The 20895-nt window shown below is 37.6% G+C and overlaps 1 protein-coding gene across 3 annotated transcripts in view; it reads left to right on the top strand.

Moving 5' to 3' along the window:
* The window catches only part of LOC126469715 (protein abrupt), a 111452-nt gene that overhangs the window by 55370 nt on the left and 35187 nt on the right, over window positions 1–20895 (top strand). For all 3 annotated transcript variants that reach the window (XM_050096905.1, XM_050096919.1, XM_050096912.1), the window contains exon 3: window positions 19391–19567. In XM_050096905.1, the coding sequence (XP_049952862.1) occupies window positions 19391–19567 (177 nt within the window). The remainder of the gene's footprint in view (window positions 1–19390; window positions 19568–20895) is intronic.

The following is a 20895-nucleotide window of genomic DNA, read 5'->3' as shown; positions in this document are numbered from 1 at the left end:
TGACTCAATAATGTGAATCAAAAAGGAAACCTTACAACTATGAAACATGTGAAATAATGAATAAAACACAATTACACTGCTACTTTTTCATAAGAGTGAAATAATTTTTACACGGTAACCATCTTTCCTTGGTAGTCTCTGAATTAGGGGTAGCTCCAATTCTAACTGAAAATTTTTAAGTACCTCTGAAAAAAAAAGAAAAAATGTAGCTCTGAGAGCACTATTTTCTTTTTTAAAGTTTCTGTTCTTCTTTACGCAAAAAACTGTACGAGGCTGTAAGTAGGCAAGCCACAATGTGCTTTGCTTCATATTTACTCCTGTCTATAAATGTGCTGTAACAAAGTACTGAGCTACTCACATTAATTTTGTCATACTTTAGTCACTGAAGTTAATGTTGCTGTGATATCTAAACTAGTGGAAGAAGACTGTTGCATGTCATTAAGATGAGATATGACAGTACTGTATCGGACTTTGCATTACTTTCAAGACTGCCAGCAAAATCATGTTAGTTGGAAGGAACTTTCAGAGAAGAGCAGATGGCTAACCATGACAACACACACAATTGCCAGATATTTGAATTGGTGCATCTCATTTTATAAAGCCATACAAAATTATAATTGTTATTAATAACACAGTTACAAGCAGTTTAAATGTTGTTTCATTGCTATATTGTACGAAGAGTAATGATCAATAATATTATTGTGTTTATTTTGTCAGCCTTGAATTAATTAAAAGCAAATCATTTACATTGCAGTTGCTTCAGCTCAAAAAGTGTGTTTTTCTGATGAACTACCATAATTACAAAAATATGAGTGGTGTTTTTAATAAATATGTATGTAGTAGAAGCAGTTACCACAGATTTCATAATTTGACTATTCTATGTGAAGTCAATAAATTTGTCATCTTCATTATTTGAATTCCTGGAGTGTCACCCTTTCATTACTCCTTCCACGCATCCTCCTGTTCTTTTTCTTTCTTAAAACATCAATATTTTTGCATTTCATAGTAAATATTGCGGTCTGTAAACACTGGCACACTCTCCAATGACTGTTTTCTTTATATCTAAACACTAGAAACTAGTCATAATTGTTTGCTCACTGTAGCAAATAAGACACTCGCTTGCTGTGTTTCATAGCTGCCAGTGAGTTTGTGGACCAGCTGCAAGAGGTGCTCTTGATTTGGCATCGACATTTTTTTTTACTTAGTGATGCTCCCTGAAAGTAAACAGTGTGAATGTTTATGCATAAGAGAGACAGATCTTGCCTAGCATTATTTTACTGCAGTAGAAGAATAAATACGAATTGCTGTAATTGACCACAGAAGTTTCAAACTATTAAAATGTAAGATTCTGTTGGATCTGAAGGTCTGACAGTGTCGATACTTGCTATGACTTTATCGCCATTCTGACATCACAATACAGCACTCTGGTTTGCGCAGGTGGAAGCTATTATCGTTATGCAGGAATAACCATGTATTCTATGAAGTTTGCTCTAATGCTCAGTCAGCCCGACCACCACTTTGCAGCTGGAGTTGGAGACGTAATCATGACACGTCCTGCACAAGATTTATTGCATAAACTGAAGACAGAGTTGATTTGACGAGTGTCTGCATCACAGGAGGAACATGTGCATCAGTTTTTAATGCAAGAAGACATTGGAGATAAGAAGTCATTGCAATACCTGAGACAAATGCATATTAAAATCAATGCAGGAGCTGTACTCGACACATTACATTGTGTGCTCTTTAGTAGGTATCGCCCAGCTGAGGTTAAAGCCATAGTAGCATCTTAGAAAGAAGTGCTGCAGGATGTCATCACAGATCTGAGCGACAGGATTCAGGAAGCAATAATGCTGCCGTCAGTCAGTGCTGTTGTGGTGCCTTGTAATAGTGCCTCATCATCGGCACTGACATGGGTGAATTGTGATTACTTATCAGACGAAGTGGATGCCATGGCTTGCCAAATGAATGAACTGATTTGATGCAGTTACTGCAGGGTTAGAGGACATTATTGCAGAAAATCACGCCTCGTTCCAGAACAATCTCATTGGTTCTAAGTGGTGCACAGCAATTTCCTACAATGTACTGCTGTCACCCGAAATTTGGGGATCAGGTGCAATAGTAGCAGGCAGACATAGGCACATATGATTCCTGAACTATCTCTGATCGTCTCTGTTAGTGGCCGGATGGAAATTCTTTTTGCACGTGGGCTCTGATTTGTGCATTTTCCCACACTTCTATGTATAATTGCTGGCCACCAACTTCATTCTGCCATTCTGATGCTGTCAATTGCATTAATAGCCACTTATGATATGGAAGGTACTGACCTGTACTTGGGGCTGCATTATGCTTTCAGATTACATTAGGTTAGATTCAGTTTTCGTTCCATAGCTCCAAAAAAATGAGATGATTCTCGTGGGTGTGGAACATGTCAGAAAGTATGACATAAAAACAAAACATTTGAATATAATACTTACTACCCTGATCATTTGTCAGGAGATAGTTGAAAATAAGTTAATACAATGCAGTAAACTAGGACAGCTCATATTTACAGAATTAACACACTGTCAGTATGAAACACTGTTATGCACAATTAATAAATTTATCATACGCAAAATACCTAATCTTGACTGCTGTGACCAAATGTTGTCAAAACTGAAATCTAACAGATATTTTTACTTAAACTGACTTAACAGTCTCTGTTAAAATATTCATCTATGGAGTAGAAGGACAGACTTCCTGATGTATTACCATCTCTCACCTGATGTAGCAAATGCCTGGCATGTTGACAGTGTCACTGGGCTTTCTGCTGCTGGATTCAGACTCAGTGCAGTAATTCGCAGTACCAAGCTAGTGTGGGCAGCAGAAAGCCAATAACAAGGAGTTATTAGACCAGTTTCCGGCCATAACTCGACCACCCAGCATGCTGTGGGAAGGATGTCACAACAATGTGCATTTCATCAAAATTACCAATTGCCCCCAAATTCCACACTTTTCGAGGCCTTAAGTTTCCAATCATCTTGCAACTGCAAAGGCAGAGTTTGACTCAGTGCTCAGGGAAGGTGTTATTCATGGGCCTTGTAATCCTTGGTATTCACCCTTCCATTTAGTACCCAATAATGGTGGTACATGGCACACAGGTGGTGATTACCATGTGCTGAATGCAAGAACCGTCCCAGACAGACATCCGGTGCCTTTATTAGCGGTTTACAATTATGCCATCAGTGGTGGAACTGTGTTTTGCTGTGCAAAGGCTATTATGGAAATTCCTTTGGTGAACAAAGACATTCCAAACACCACTGTAATCACTTCATTTGGCTTATTGAACAATATTTACATGAATTTGGTTTGCACAATGTTGCTCAGTCATGGCAGAAGTTTATTGACTCTGCACTGCAGGGAGTGTCCTTCTGCTTTGTATTGTTGTACGATATCCTTACCTTTTCAGACACAGCAGAAAAGCATCAGAACACCTGGTGGAGATCTTCAAATACCTAGAGCAGCACAGTGTAGTGGTGAACATTGCTAACTGTAAGTGTGTTTTCAGTAAACATCGTATCTTTTCAGGCCATCTTAATTTCGCCTTCACGGTCATTCTTGCTACTAGAGAAAGTGGAAGCTATTATGAAGATTCTATGGCCAGAAACCATCAAGGAGATACGCCATTTCTTGCGGATGCTGAAACCTTTGGACACAGAATGACATCTAGTTACATGCATCATGACCTGCAAACATGCACGCACATAATACTGCATATATAGAAGGTGTCAAACCATTCAAATGAACTCTGTACACAGGTCCATATTGGGTGATCAAGAGGGAGAATGAACACTGTATGGGAAAACTACTACTGTCTCAAGTGACAGTGTAAAATATGTTTACTTATTGTCAGAAATGCCACGTACACTTTTGCCTAAAAAACAGCGTCAGCCTCAAACACAAGCATTACCGTACAAAACAGACACTCAGCCTTATGGAAGAACATTCTGGGAAAATGGAATTCAGTTTCCTGCAAAATATTTGGAAGCTCCACTTGCCCCTAAGGGGCTAATGTAGCAAATAAAATAGTCGCCAATGGTGTTTAGTAGCTGTCAATGGGTTTGCATGCTAGATGCCAGAGATGCTCAATTCAGCAACTGCAGTTGTTTTATGTTGCAATTCTCTATGAAAGTAAGCAGTGAGAACTTTTTTGCTTAATAGAACACACCTAGAGGTCTTGCTTATCAACATGTCTCTATAAACAAAGGTTTGTTATTCAGCTATACCAGTGCCAGTAATTTGTGTACTGTCATGGCTGCAGTACCTGAAAGCACAGATGTAAGTAGTATTCTTAAAACCCTTTTCAGCATGACAAAATGCCACTGTTATGTAAAGAGTTTGTCTATGACTGTTGTGCTGCATGCTGTCCAACTGTATCAACTGTGTGAAAAGAGCAAATCATCACCAGTGTGTCATACGATGATGGCTGCCTTTAAATGATATAGGAATATAGTAGTATGTGAGAACAGTTATACAAAAGCTAGTGGCCCACCGTGCATTGCTTAAATATGATGGGTGTGTTCATCTACATCAGGAACAAGTTTTGGAATCCTGATTAAAAGAAAAGAAAGAAAGAAAGAAAAGGATTGCTTATGATAGCATATGGAATTATACACAATATTTTGCCACTAACAAATAGTAAAACCAGACTTGAATATAGTGTTACTTGTAGAAAACCATACCAAAAGTCCTACATAAGCAGGGTATGTCTGTTCTGTTAACTAAGAAAATATTTTGAGGAACTATTTTCATTTAATTTTATTATCATTTTAGTACTACAGTCAAATAAGTGACAGTGGTTTTTATTTCTTGTGTGTACCAGTAGAGTACAAAGACCAGTCTGTAAAAGGTGACTCGTCTTGATGCACTGCTCTAAGTAAATGCATAGTTGACATCAACATTGTATTTGAAACAAACTAGGTGACTTAACATACACTTACTGTTCTTATTTGAATTTGTATTTATGAATGTCACAGGCTGATATCAATCAGGTTGATAACATACACAGGTTAGTAATTTTAGCAATTGTTTTTAATGCTCATTGATGACAAATGCTATATATCACTGAATATGGGTTTAACACAACAACGAAGCACCCATTGTGCACTGTAAAGAATGTTATATAAAGACAAGCAGATTTACACATATGGAAATAAATGAAATAAAAACACGTGGCCCCCCCTTCCCCCCCCCCCCCCCTCCCCGAACACACACACACACACACACACACACACACACACACACAAACAAACAAACTGTGGCATTATGGTAGTGTAACATACTCGGAAGGACAACACAGCTTAGAAATACGAGCTATACTATCCCATTCCTTCTCTATGTGCGTCTCTATTGCCCACTGCTTTTCCTATTGGTGAGGGGTTGACTTTTCTCATAAAACTATTTGTAAGTAGCTTTACTGACAATCATATACCAAAGCAGGATTACTTTGCTAGTGTTACAAGAAAGTTGAATGTGGATTGATTGCTAGTGCAAGTTGTCTCTGACGGTAAATATAAACAAATGTAATGTATTGTGCTTAAATAACTGAAGATGCAAATTACTGCCCAATTACACTACCAACAGTAAACCACTGGAAACGTTAATAATTCCAGATGATGGGCTATGACTCTTTGGAAGAGTCTTAACGAAATGTAGTTCACCCATAAAAGAAATGGCCTACAAAACAATTGTAAAACCATTTCTTGACTATTACTCATCAGTCTGGAACAGTTACCAGTTTGGATTAATAAGAAAGAGAGAACAAATAAAGGGTAGTATGTTTCATCACAGAATCATTTTGCCTGCACAAGAGTGTTACAAAGATGTTCATCAAGACCGAGTGGCAGATAATACAAGAGAGGCATTATCTGTCACTGAGAGGTTTACTGTTGAAAATCCAAGCCCATTTGTTTGAAAAGGTCAGGCAATGTATTACTTCCTTTGACTTACACCTTACGAAATGAACACTTGAGGAATTAGAGCTCATACTGAGGTTTATCGACAGTTGTTCTCATGAACAGTGATGGGAAGGGGGAATTGATAGCAGCACCAGAAGTACCCTTCTCCACACTGTAATGTGGGTTGTGGAGTACAGATGTGTAATTAAATTCAGATATCGGCAGAAGACCTGTAAAGAAGATGCATAATCTATAAAAATGGGAGTTATACTTACTATTTTTTCCTTTTTTCTGTTAATCAATGCCAAAATAATGCTCATTTTCCACTTATGTTTGAAAACCTATTTTAACTAATGTGAGCAAGCATTACATGAACAGCTTAGACACTGATACAGTGATTATTAAACAATATGCGCTATCACTGAAAAATAACATAGAACATGGTGGATGAAGCTCCTGGAGAAATTGTGATTGTACGTGACTTAATGACAGAGTCTGAAATCGGTCAGTAGAGAGGAGAACAACAATGAGTAGATACAGGAAGCCCACCATAAATAAGAGCATTGTAGGTCTGTGTCAACTGTCTTAATAATGGCAGATACAATTTTCCCATACAAGAACATCTATCTATACATGAGAAAGGACACTAGCCAGAATGAATTCTCTATTGTACACTGCATTTTAGTGAAGAAGGGTCACTTAAAGGTGGTAATTGGTTGTAGAGTCTATTAAGGCATTAAAATAGGGAGTGACATCTATTTACTGGTAGAAACAATGAAAATATAAGAAAAGGAAACAACCAAAGAAGGATGAAGGTGAGAAGATTAAAACCAGACGTAGAGGATACGGTCGAATGAGATGTGTTTACACAAACTGTAGATTAGTTGTCCCGTGTAATAGGGGAATGCATTACTGAAATATATCTGGAAGTAAAATTCTTCCAACTACCAAAACAGGCACATGGGACAACAGAAGTCTGCATATGTAGGAAAAGGATGAGATGGTGGAAGAATAACATTCACAAACGAGGAGGAAACCTGGACAATTGGTTTGGGAACAAAGGATACTGCCATTTGTGGGATGCAAGGAACAAAGACCAAAAGTGAATGATCCTGTAACTGGGGGGGGGGAGGGACCAAAGCATGCAAAAAATTGGTTGAGAAAATGGCGAAGAACTTAGAAGGAGCACCCCAAGTGGTCAGAAAATACGGTACAGGCTGTTGCCACATTCAGAAGGCTTGTGGTTTTCTCTCTGCTCTCCAGAAGTTTCAATACCTATTTTTACAGAATGTGAAACGTAAACCTATGCAGTCGTCCAGTCTGTCGAACTTCTACTATTGTGCTATGATTCAAAATAGCACAAGTCATGAAAACTCTAGACTGTTATAATTAACTGTGAGTGGTTGTGTTTGTTACATCTGCAAAAGCCATTGATGGACCATGTCATTGTTTCATACTCTGTTTGTAAGGTGGTGAATAAACAAGTTAGATGACTACCATGTCCTGTTTTTACTTCATGGGCTCCTCAGTGTACATGCTCCCCAGTTATGTGGCTCACATATCAAGTACGTATCATCTCATCATCATATAGTGCAAAGTCTGATTTATTATCCTGGCTATGGCCATCTGTAAAACAAAAGAATTCTCCTTTGCTGCTATCTTGACTCTGGAATAACATTCCCTGCACTTGAAGCTTCATTCAGTATCCTAGTACATTTAATGGAAGTTGAAGCACTTCGTTTAGTCATCCTCATTAGCTTTCCCTCAAAAATTACCACACACAACCATTTCTCTGTGTTAAACTGTGAAGCAAATATTCACTTCTTCTAGTTTTACTTATTTTTGTTTTTGTTTCTGCGTTGCATATTTTTGGCTTCTCTGTGTTATTTGGGTACTGCCATGTTCCTCTTTCTCACCCTGTCCCATCTTTTCCTCTATCATCTCTTGTGTCATATAGATTGCTGCCATGGTGCACAGTGTAAATCTACCTGCTTATTTCTCTCTATCATCATAGTTTCCACAAACAAATATAAACTACGTTTTCTGCAGTTACAAGTTTTCCATGTTTGTGTCACAAGTGCTTCTGAGTGTTGGATTCTATGCTGTATGTTACACCTCTTATGAAGTGTGTTATGAATGTACTGTAAAATATGAAAAAAATACTCTCTTTGATGTAAGGAAGGACAATTAAATAAAAAAGTACACTTTTGAAATTAGTAGAAGACGAGCAGGGAGACATACTATCATTTGAGACAGAAGTCATGGAGGGAATACTACCATGAGTTATTGAATGTGAGCAATAGAGAACCATATATAGAAGAGGAGAGAACTAGAACTTAGATGGGTATTAAAAAGCTAAGAAGTGACAGAAAAACAAGATCTTTCATGGTGTTGTGTTGTATAGTATTTATTGGTCCTTTTGTCTACAAAAGCATCTTTTGCATAAAACATTCAACAAGTCAGATTATAAGTACACTTCTGAAAGTCATTTCTAGGCATACGTATTTAAGGTTACAATAAAACACTTTATGCATTATATATTTATATAGCACACTCTATAAATTTAAATATACTTCAGTGAGTAAAAGCAGTGATGCAATAAATATGACTTTAGAGTTTTTCCAAAGGTTCTGACCTCAGTATTAGCTTTTTATGTTTTCGGGAAGAAACTTCTTGGCAGATTAAAACTGTGTGCCGGACTGAGACTTGAACTCGGGAACTTTGTCTTTCACAGGCAAGTGCTCTACCAACTGAGCTACCCAAACATGACTCATGCCGCGTCCTCACAGCTTTACTTCCGCCAGTACCTCGTCTCCTACTTTCCAAACTTCTCAGAAGCTCTCCTGCGAAGGTTCAAAAGGGCCTCTGTTTCTACTGTTTGTGAGGAAATCAATATTAAAGTCTCCACAGATTATAAACTCGCAACCATTTTATTTACTTTATTTAGCAATGACTCCATTTCGATTAAGAAAAGTTCAAAATTTCCAGATGGTAATTGGTAAACTGTAGCCATAACCAGGTTGAACTGAATAATTTCAATAGCTGCAATTTCATAGTATTTTTTGACATTTGTTCCAGTTAAGTCAGGCAGGGTAGTAAAATTTATATTTTCCTTTATGTAAATTAGCATCGCACCCTGTTTGTTGTTTTTCCTGTGGCAGTAAGAAGGCAAAACGAATTTATTTATTTTCATATTCTCAATTAATTCTGGATTTGTCAGTGTTCAGAAATGCATAACACTGAGATATCTTTTAGTTCATCAGTAAACAGTGTGTTAATTTCATTGGTCTTATTACACAGGGATTGCACATTATGGTGATAAAATTTTTAGATCAGATGTATTCATGACTTGGTGTTGAGAGCCATATTTTCAGCATCACATACCTTTAGTTTAAATTAGTATCACTGTTTGTATTGTCTTTTTGTATTTCTTTCTTGCTTGTTTTACTTTCCTCACTGTTGTCAATAGGACATACAGGAAACTGACAGTTATTCTATTCCCTAAAAGTCTCTCATTAATTATTTCACTGACACGATCACAGATAAACCTTCTCTTTTCATAGTTTAAATGCATTCCGTGCTTCATGTGCAGATTTCCACGCAGCTTACTTATATCTAGTATACCACACTTGGATATCGTGAAAACTGTTTCCTTATTTTGAACTTTGTTTTTCAAATTTCTTTGTTCACACATGAACTATAAATTAGATTGTGCCTATGAGGCAGTGTGGCAACTACTGTATTTTTGCATTTGTTAGCTTCTAGAAAATTCTGCAGAGCTTTCACACAAACCTCAGCTTCATTTTTTGCCAAATCATTCGAATCCCGTTATAGTTTTAGGCACAAAGCAGTCACGTGACAAGGGTGTCAAGAGTTGAACTGTAGAAGAGGGGAGGAAATTGGTATCAGTCTTGCTTTATATGAGTTCAACAAGGACCTATATGCAAACTACAGAAACTACATGAGAAATGAAAGATCTTCTACATTAATTATGACACAAGGAGTCTGGTAAGGTTATAGCTTCGGTTCCCAAATTTTTAAAATATACGATGTAATGAAGGCACCTAGCAACAAAGTCAGAAAGTTGACCACTTAAAATTACCAGACAAAACTTTGTAGTTGACTGGCTTATTTTTTGTAGATTGCTTGTTGATGGTGGCCTCTTGTGAAAAAGTTGAAGAAGAATGGAGCTATGATTAGAAGAAAGGGGAAGAAAGACATATCATCACAGTTGAAAAGACGTCATTAGAATGGGTTTCTAAATTTAAGTGCTTTGCCTGTATCACCATTACAGGTGGAAGAAGAATTAAGGGAAATATTCGGGGCATCTGACCATCTGTTAAGTGGTCAGACAGAACTTCCTCAACAAGAGACAGACATAAGGAACAAAAGTAGATATTACTCAACATTAATAAATGGCTGTGAGCTTTGGATGCTGAGTTAAGCAAACAAAATGTTAGTGCCAAGCAGCAGAAATGAGATACTAGCAGAAAATAGAAAACAAGATGAGGTGTACCCAGGTCCAAAATGCGGCCATTTTAATGCAAAGACTGGAGAAGACTATTCATGAGCAATAACTGTACACGTTTGGCATTCCTAGCAAATAATTATTTGCCAAGGTAAATGTGGGAGGTAAGGAAGGAAGGCAAGAAAGGACATGAATGGCCAAGAAAGTCTTGTAAACGTAAGAAGTACTACAGGCCAGTGGGGAAAGCGGCAGCAGTCTGAAACAGATATAAGAAGAGATGCATCAGTGAGAGAGGCAGTAGGGTAGATTGAACTGTGGGTAGCAATTTGGACCCTAAATAATGGATTCTCTCTCACCTTTCTCCTGCAAAAAAAATTGCTTTTGATATTTGCGACATGCAAAATTATTCTGTGGAGTATAAAGAAGGCTTCTTGGAGTTATCTTTTGATAATAAGTATTTTAAATACTGTCTCTTTTTTTTCCTTTGTATTATTTGTTTTACTTATGATTAAGCTTGAGGGGATGAGGAGGGAGGCGGAAGCAGCATAATCTGTGATAAATAATTAACAGATTTCAGTTTTAGAAAAAAATAATCCTGTTATTTTTATCAAGAATAGTGTATTACAGGAACTGTATGTTTGTCATTATTTTGAGGTTGTGTTTGTAAAAGCACCAATTTTGATTTCAGTTTATGTGCTGTCATTTATTTTCTCTATTACTAGTACAACCATAGTCTGAATTAAAGTTTTGTGTTCTTAAGAAATAAAGAACATCCTTCAACTTTTTTTATTTGTCAGCTCACTTCTAGGGGGAAAAAAGGCCTTATTGACTGGGAGATCTCAGCTCAGTTATTTGGCCATCTGATCCAAAGTCTTCCAATTTGCCACTTCGGCAACTTGCACATCGTTTAAGATGGCATGAGATGAAATGAAATGATTAGTACAACACAGACACTCTGTCCTTGGGCGAAGAAAATCTCCGACCCAGCCTGGAATCTAACCTGGGACCCCGCAATCAAGAGGTGGCCATAATAACCACTAGACTCACAAAAAGGGACATTATAGTTAGTTGTGTTCGACAGATCTTTTATCCAGTTGGTGTATGTCAATGTTGCATTTCATAATAATGGATAAATAAAAGTTATCGAAGCGCATAAATGTTTTTTCCAGCTGCAAATTATATGAAGAATCAAGTGACATTAAGTAGGCAAAAATAGCACTGATATTTACGTTTATCTCCATGTTAGAGTTGGTTTCTATTAAGGGATTCAGTGAATAAGGCTGTATCCTTACTTATGTTTTTTCCTCTTATGTAAATATGTGTTCGAGAGATACAGTGGTAGAAGGAAGCAAGTATGGAAAAAGCAAAAACACAATTCATTACTATTCCTAATATGATGTAGGAAAACTGCTGGGATTCAAAACATCTCCAGACATCTTGGAATGGATAAATACAGGTCCTGTATGTTTTTAAGGGGAATCTAGTACCATTCTTCCTGCAAAGGCAAGTTCAGGTAACGATGATGGAGGCAGATAGCAATCACACACCCTTCTCTCTAAAGTAGACCACAGACGCTAATTAATATTGAGATCTGATGACTGGTGGCCAGGGGAGATGTGACAATCATCTTTGTGCTCACAAAACCAGTCCTGGATTAAGCTAGCTATATTAAAGGGTTCCTGCAGTCTTGGAGAAAAGCATCACCATTAATGTACAAAAATTCTACTATGGGATGGACCTGATCAGCCAAAATGGTTACATAATCCTTTGCAGTAATACAGCCTTGCAGATTAATCATGGGGTCCAAGGAATATTGCAATATGGATGCCCAAATCATCACCAAACCCTTGCCATGTTTCACTCTTGGGACGTAAACTAGGCCAGAACCTGGAAACAGTGTGCAACAATACTCATCTGACCAAATTACTTTCTTCCATTGCTCAATAGTCCAGGTTTTATGGTTTCAGCAATAATTTTTATATGCATTTGCCTCACTGATGAGTGGTTTTAGAATTCTAGCTCATCCTGCAAATCCTTGCTTGTGCAACTCCCTCCATGTTGTTTTGGTGCTGTGCAACATTCAGTTCTGCAGGGACTTTTGCAACACTGCTCTCTTATTTTTCATAACAACCCTCTTCAATGATCATCTGCTATATTCACTCAGAACATACTTTCATCCACTTTGTGACTTAGTAGGTGACAAAGCTTTCCCTGTATGCAGTATAAATCTTCAATATGCTGCCTCTAGTAACACCAAACACTTGGCTACCTTTGTTACAGAAACAACCAACATACAAGCACCAACAGTTTGCATACAAAGTCACTTAGCTCCAACAGAATGCACTCACACCTCACAGAACACTTTTCTGACCATGAATGACATTTGCAGCCTATAGAGGACATTGCACACGTGCCTTTTTGATAGGCAATTCCTTCTACTCTATAGATGAATTTAGAGACTGTTAAGCCAGCTTAGGTAAAAATGTCTGTTAGATTTCAGTTTTGACAGCACTTGGTCACAACAGTCAAGATAAGGTGTTTTGTGTATGATAAATTTATTAATAGCGCATAACAATGTTTAATTCTGACAGCATGCTAATTCTGTAAATATTGGCTATTCCAGTTTACTACATTGTATTCACCTATTTCGGCAATCTCCTGACTAATGATCAGGGTAGTAAGTATTATATTCAAATGTTTTATGTTTTTACCTTATACTTTCTGACAAGTTCCACACCCACGAGAATCACCTCACTTTTTGGGTCTATGGAACAAAAAGTGAATCTAATCTAATCAAAAACATCAGAGCAACCTGCAGACTTGACTAGCCTCTGCATTGGTTTTCAAGCGTTTTCTAGTGGTTTTCCATAATTTGGCCAACCCTTGCAGCTTGTCTGAGTTAGGTTGTGTTCATGTTTGTCTGATGCATACCTTTTTACACACAATTGATAAGATGGGTGTTACGTAACTGTTCGACACACTACCGTTGTAACAAGATACTGTTTCTGATGGTGACTCGTAAGAGCAGAGGCCGGTAAACTGTTGTAAATCCATCCAGCATGGTCAAGACAATTATGTATAAAAAGGTTACAAGACTGTATTAATAAAAAGTAGAGAACCAGTAAGTGGTGGTTTTGATTCTTTGGGTGTTCTACATAGTCTCCCCCTCCCCCATTTGAGTACAGTACCCAGAATTTTCATAAAACCATGTGAAACTGTCAGGAAAGTCCTCCTTTCGGAAGTTGTTTAACTTGCGTGTCACATTGGCTTGAGTGTCAGATATGTTGCCAAAGAATTGTTCCTTCATGTGTTTGTCTACACTTTGTCATTTTGTGGTAGTTCATATTGATAGTTGAGTGGTAGCTTTTGTTACTGCAATAGGACATCAGAGTCCACCATTTTCATCTATGAGTTGACACAGCTACCCATAAGAAGCCCTTTTTTTAAAAAAAAAAGTTTCCTTTGTGTCTTTAGTTTTAACTACAATGTTTCATGTGTGCCTGTGTGTTAATCAGGCACTGTTCCACACTTTATTAAGTATCCAAAGTGTATTTATGCCATCATTAGTATCGATAGGAACTGTGATGGATGTGTTCAGACGTTAGCTGAGTTGACGACTCTTCGCTCATAGCTCCAGACAGTGTAGACTTTATTCATGTACTTGAAGCTGTTGCCAATGAGCATCACTTTGGGAGGCTAGACTGTCCGCAGTGAGGTTGACCCCTCACCCGTGGTCGAGTGGGAGGTCATTCCTGACGTGGCAGACAGTGAAGGACTTTTTCCAAGGGGGCCAATTAGAGGGCCTCCCCAGGTCGTCTGATGAAAAGTTTTCACTCACTCTCTTTGTCCGACAAAGATCCTGAGCCAGATACAGTCACTTGCCCTGTGCAGAAAAGCCTCTTGGCCTCCAAGGTCTGGACATTCTTGGAGGGTGGGATTACTGGTAGTTGGAGCCCCAGTGTTAGGTGCCTAATGAGGTCCTTTAGAGATATGGCTGCCAAGGAGGGTAAGGAATCCAGTGTGCACTCTGTGCATACTGGGAGGAGTCAGTTCAGATGTGGAACCAGCACTTCCAGATATTATGAACTCAGGTTGCAGCAACTGCAAGGGGTGGCTCATGTTGGTACTAATAAAGTGTATTGCTTTGGACTGGAAGAGATTCTCTCTCATTTTGGGTAACTAGTTCAAGTGTTAAAGACTGTCTTGCTGATGGGATGGAGGCAGAGCTCACTGTCTGTAGCTTTGTCGACAGAACCAACTGTGGTCCTTTGGTACAAAGCCAAATGGAGGATCTGGATCGGAGGCTCCGGCGGTTCTGCGACCAGTTAGGCTGCAGATTCCTTGATTTGGGCCATAGGTTGGTGGGCTTCCACATCCTGCCTCATAGGTAAGGGACCACTACACACAGGAAGCGGCTATACAGGTGGGGGGGGGGGGGGGAGGGGGGGGCTGTGGAAAACTACATAAAAGGTGTCAACCCAAAAGGGAGCATGGCAATTCAAGGACGAAGATAGAACTTAACAGTCAGTACTGTAGTTGTAAATTGTCATAGCTGCGTTGGGAAGGAATCACATCTCCAAGTGCTAATAGAAAGCACTGAAGCTCAAATTATTGTAGGTACGGAAAGCTGGCTTAAGTCAGAAATAAGTTTGGCTGACATTTTTATAAAGGACCTAATTTATTCAGAAAAGATAGATGTAATATAGATGGTGGTGTAGTGTTTATTACTGCCAGTAATAGTTTACCTAGCACAAAAATTGAAGTAGATAGTTCCTGTAGGTTAGGATGGGTAGAGGTTGTATCTGACAACCAGAATAAATTAATAATTGGTTCCTTTTACCAACCGCACCCTGCACCCTCAAACAGTTGCTGAACAAAGGAAACTTGATATGTTGGGGAAAATACATGTTTAAAGTTGGTGGCAGGCATAATGCATCATCCAAAATCATACTGAATGCTTTTTCAGAAAATTATTTTGAACAATTAGTTTGGGAGCCTACTCAGAGTCTAAAGGGTTGCAGAAACATACTTGATATACAAATAATCCTGCGCAAACAGGGAGCATCGTAATGGACACAGGCATTAGTGATCACAAGGTTCTTGTAGTGAGACAGAATACTGTAACATCCAAACCCACCAAAAATAAAAGTAAAATATATACATTTAAAAAATCAGATAAAAATTTGCCTGAAGCTTTCCTAAGAGACAGCCTCTACTTCTCTTATCTGATAAGCATAGACCTAGAACTCAGCTCCCATTGTGCCCAAAACATGTCAGAACCCTGTTGAAGAAGCAAAGAAAAAAACATACCAAATTTAAAAGAACGTTAAATCCCCAAGATTGACAGAGTTTTACAGAAGATCAAAATCCAGTGCAGATGTCAATGCAAGGTGCTTTTAATAGTTTCTGCAATGAAACTGTCTTGAAATCTGACAGAAAAAACAAAAAGGTTCTCGTCGTATCTGAAGTACATGACTAGCAAGCCATGGTCAATATCTTCACTGCACAATAATAATGGTGATGTTACTGATGACAGTGCCACTAAAACAGAGTTACTAAACACAATTTTTTGAACTTCCTACACCAAAGAAGATGAAGTAAATATCCAAGAATTACAATCAAGAACAGCTGCCAACATGAGCAACTTAGACGTAGATATTCTCAGTGTAGCAAAGCAGCTTACATCACTAAATAAAGGCAAGACCTCCATTCCAGATTGTATACCAATCAGATTCCTTTAGGAGTATACTGATATAATAGCTTCATACTTAGCAATCATATACAACCTCTCACTTTACCTGAAGACCCATATCACTAATGTCGATTTGCAATAGGAGTTTGGAATGTATACTGTGTTTGACCATTATGAATTACCTTCAAGAATATGGTTTATTGACAAATAGCCAAAACAGATGCAGAAAATATCATTCTTGTGGAACACAACTAGCTCTTTTTTCTGCTATTGATAGGTGATGTTAAATTTATTCCATATTTCTAGATTTCCAGAAGGTTTTTGACAGTGTTCCTCACAAGCAACTTCTAATCAAATTGTGTGTCCCATTTCTGCAACAGCAGTTTATAGCAACTGACAGAAAGTCATCGAGTAAAATGGAAGTAATATCTGGCATTCCTGAAGAAAGTGTCTGCAGTTTCCGATAGAAATAAACAATTTAGGAGACAATCTGAGCAGCTCTCTTAGGTGTTTGCAGATGATGCTGTCATTTGCTGCCTTGTAAAGTTGTCAGATGATTACAATCAGTTGCAAAATGATTTCAGTGGGAGACACCTGTATTGTGCAAAAAGTGGTAGTTGACTGTAAATAATGAAAAATGAGTTATCCACTTGAGTACTAAAAGGAATCCACTAAATTTCAGTTATATAGTAAATTTAAACCCATCTAAAGGCTGTAAATTCAATTAAGTGCTGAAGGATTATAATTACAAACTGAATTTTATACCGAACTACATATAACTGAAATTGGAATGGTCACTTAGATAATGTTGGGGAAAGCTGACCAAAGACTGTGATTTAATGGCAGAACACTTAAAAGATGCAACAGGTCTACTAAAGAGACTGTTTACACTATACTTGTCCACACTCTTCTGAAGTATTACTGTGTGGTGTGGGATCTGCATCAGATATTATTGACAGAGTTCATTGAAAAAGTTCAAATAAGGGCAGCTAATTTTGTATTATCACAAAATAGAAGAGAGAGAGTGGCGTTAATATGATATTCAAATTAGCATGGCAATCATTATAGCGAAGGCATTTTTCATTGCAGCAAGATCTTCTTGTAAAATTTCAATCACCAAAATTTTCCTCAAAGTGTGAAAATATTTTGTTGATCATCACAATAAAATAACAGAATTCAGAGCTCACATGGAAAGATTTAAGTGCTCATTTGCCCCGTGCCCCGTTCGAGAGTGGAATGGTAGAGGAATAGCTTGGAGGTGGTTTGATGAACCCTCTTCCAGGCATTAATTGTGAATTGCAGAGTAATCATGTAGATGTAGATAACAACATGTCTCATCACCCATGTTAATTTTTTCCAATCAGGTCACAGCAGGTGCCTACACTTCATTATTTTTATTCAGGAATCAAAGTGTATGGAACAAACTTCATATTCAGTAATCCAGTCAGGCGGCCGACATTTGCACCTTTCTAAAGACACTGTAGCCCCAATAATGATATTTAGAGCAATATTAAAAATCTTTATAAAATAGAGAATCAATCACATGCATAATGTTAAATTTTCAGTTTCGAAATATTAGTACGAGTTTAATACTGTGTTGCTATATTACTTTAGTACTTTATTAGTTAGAAGTATTAGGCATACTTTATTAACTTTATTGGCTGTATTAAAGCATTAACTTTGAGATATTGTTTTTATTTAATGAACCCTGAGCCTTATTCAAAGTAAGCTAAAATTAGCTATTTCACTTATTAATGAAAGTGCTATTACTGTGTGACAGCAATGTTTTGTGTTTTATTCTTTTAATGATAGTTTACAATTTATTTAAATATAATTTCAGTCATTATGAGCTATATATTCACTGCTCTGTAATAGTCTATAAGCATGATTATTACTGTAAATTAAATAAGCTTTTTACGAAAATACCATGCATGTTTATGTTTTGTTTCTTTTTTCAAAGCCAAAAGATGTGTCGGACTTGTCGAGTTTCCCAGAGTGTTGAGTTATTGAGAGTCCAGTTTTTGGGGTTCTAATGTTGATCATATGACTCTCAAATGCTTAAAAAAACTTTAAAACTCACTATTTTTCATCTGAAATGTAGAAAATTTCCGGGGCAAGACCCCCAGTATGGGATCCCCCAATATTTTTTATAAGTCGGTGCCCCTTGTGGTCATATAACATAAATAAAAATATTAAATTGTCTTACCAGAGCCAGAAATATTAGGGGATACCATACCGTAAACTTACGTACTTTTTTGTCTAGTAACTGTGATAGTAATGGCATATATGCACTGAAATAAATACTGAATCTTGATTAAACAGTTGCTAATAGTGTAGCATTCTTCATCTCCTTGTGGGGACAGACTTTAGGGGGAAAACAAAGGGGGAGAAACTTATTAATTTTCTGAGTACTGTTTCAGAATTGTGGACCGTTGTTAAAATACGATATTTTACTGACTTTGTTGGTGAAGTTTTAGCAGTTCAGATATTCTGCTATTGACAGAAAGCAATATTTTTCACTTCGCAGTTGAGCTTATGGTGTGTTCTCATCCAAGGGAAATAATGATTTTTCAATTCCAGAAACATGATATATTCACATCAGTTGTGTGTTTCTGTGCTACTGTGCAACATAATTTTATGAAAGAGTTGTAACTCTGTTATCCCTGATGTTATTGAACTGCTTTTTTAATTTTAACAAGTTGTCAGTTTGTGTCACGAAGTTGCACATTGCTGCTGGCTGCAATAAATTGATTTGTCCATTGCATAGAACACATTACGTGAATTTAAAAAATGCACTGCTAAGTAACCTAGATTCAATTTGTAATTACAGTTGTTTGTATGATGGCTGCCTTGCTCCTGTTGTTACTGAACTAGAACAAACTTTATGAGATTTGCATATTCATTTGAAACATCTCAGAAACTATATTCTATTGACTTCTCGTATGTATCTGTTCCATGTTGTATACTTGCAAATTTATTGTTCAAAAAAATCAATACACTACTTTCTTGCAAATCTGAGTAATAATATTTCTTCACTTTGTGAGTCCAAGTATAAATATCATAATAAGTATCTGTTCTTCTTCTTTCCACAGTATAAATACTCATTTCCTTGTAATGCATTATTATAATAAAAATGAATAGAATACATTCTGAAACAGCTCTTATTGAATTTTGAATTCACTTTTGCCCTAATTGGTACCAATATTTTTTTTCGGACAACATTTTTCATAAGCATGAGTTTCATAGTGCTCTCCACAGAGCTCAACACTCTTTTCTTATGAAATCTTCTGTTTTTAGGTGCTGCATCCAATACAACACCCTGTTGTAGTTATACCAGGGACAACATTTTCAGATCTGTGTGCACTTGTAACATTCATGTATAGTGGAGAAGTTAACATATATCAGGAACAGCTTCAGGGTCTCTTAAGCATGGCAGATGCCATGCAGATCAGAGGACTAGCTGAAGTCAGTGGGGTAAGTTATATGTATGCGCTCTTTAGTAAAGAAATTCCAACAAGCTCATGCTTGTGTGCAAGTCCTCCTCCCCCTCCCCCCCCCCCCCCTCCCCTCTCCTTCATCCCTTCACCTTAGCCACCCACCCACCCAACTACACACACATACACACACGCACACACACACACACACACACACACACACAGAGAGAGAGAGAGAGAGAGAGAGAGAGAGAGAGAGAGAGAGAGAGAGAGAGAAAGTTAACTATGAGACCTGATCATTGAGTTCACCTGTTTAACATTGTGATTGCTTTTGAGTGCCCTAACATGCCACACTGCACTCCTTACCAGGTGCTGTGGACATGTATATATCTGCCAGTACTGCAGATGTGGCTTCTTGCATCACCTGTCTGACCCATGAGTCTCATGGATGTGTTAGATGCAATACTGCTGTTTCTGCATCTACTGTTATCCTATGTGAAAATGTGAGAACATTTTCAAAATCTATGCAAATCATGTAACTGGGACATGACAAGGGTACCAGCCTGGTATTCATGTTGTTGAATGTGTGAAAACACAGTCGGGCTGACTGGCTCACCAGCCCTCATCATTAATCCATCAGGTGGATCCAGCCTGAGCCGACACGTCTCCGTATCTCCCAGAAGCAGTGTGCTAAGGGGTATGGTTATCCGGGTGGATTTCTTCTGTATTGGGATTGAAATGCTGTGTGCATCATTATTTTATTCTTTGAAGAAAGTGACATACATTTTGTCGACAATGAGGAAGAAACTGTGGAGACACTCATGAAGAGCAAAAATAACAATTATTTCTTTCATTTCAATAATAATGAAAACATTTCTATGGAATCTCGAAGTAACAGTCTTCAACCATGGTTAACTTATCCGTCTATTGTATTATCACAGATGTAGTTACTTCCACCTGATCTCACTTGCCTGAAAGGGAGGGCACAACATTTAGGAAGTGACCACAATTTAACAATATGTTTGGTAAAAAAAAAAAACCTTCCATTTGTGCATATATGTGATGAATCAACTTCAGGCCATCCTGTCATTTTTATGATATTTCTGATAAAAGAGATGATGAAATTTGTGGCACATTATATCAGTCAATTTTATTTTGACAACAATGCAGACAATTCAAAATCGGTACATTCTCAATTGTCCAAGTGGGTATATACAGATTTCAGAAAATTTAGTACTGGGTCAGGAGATGTACTTTTTAGCGCTCAAATTTTCAGCAAAATTCTGCCATTAGATGCTAATATTATGGTTTTGTGCCATGTTTCACTTCAGGGACTACTCTGTCTTAACTGCAGGAGGCAGTTTATGC

The sequence above is a fragment of the Schistocerca serialis genome, chromosome 1 (assembly GCF_023864345.2).
Source record: "Schistocerca serialis cubense isolate TAMUIC-IGC-003099 chromosome 1, iqSchSeri2.2, whole genome shotgun sequence".
Classification (NCBI taxonomy): Eukaryota; Metazoa; Arthropoda; class Insecta; order Orthoptera; family Acrididae; genus Schistocerca; species Schistocerca serialis.
Note: the sequence above shows the minus strand (reverse complement) of the source record. Positions and strands in the feature narration are given on the sequence as shown.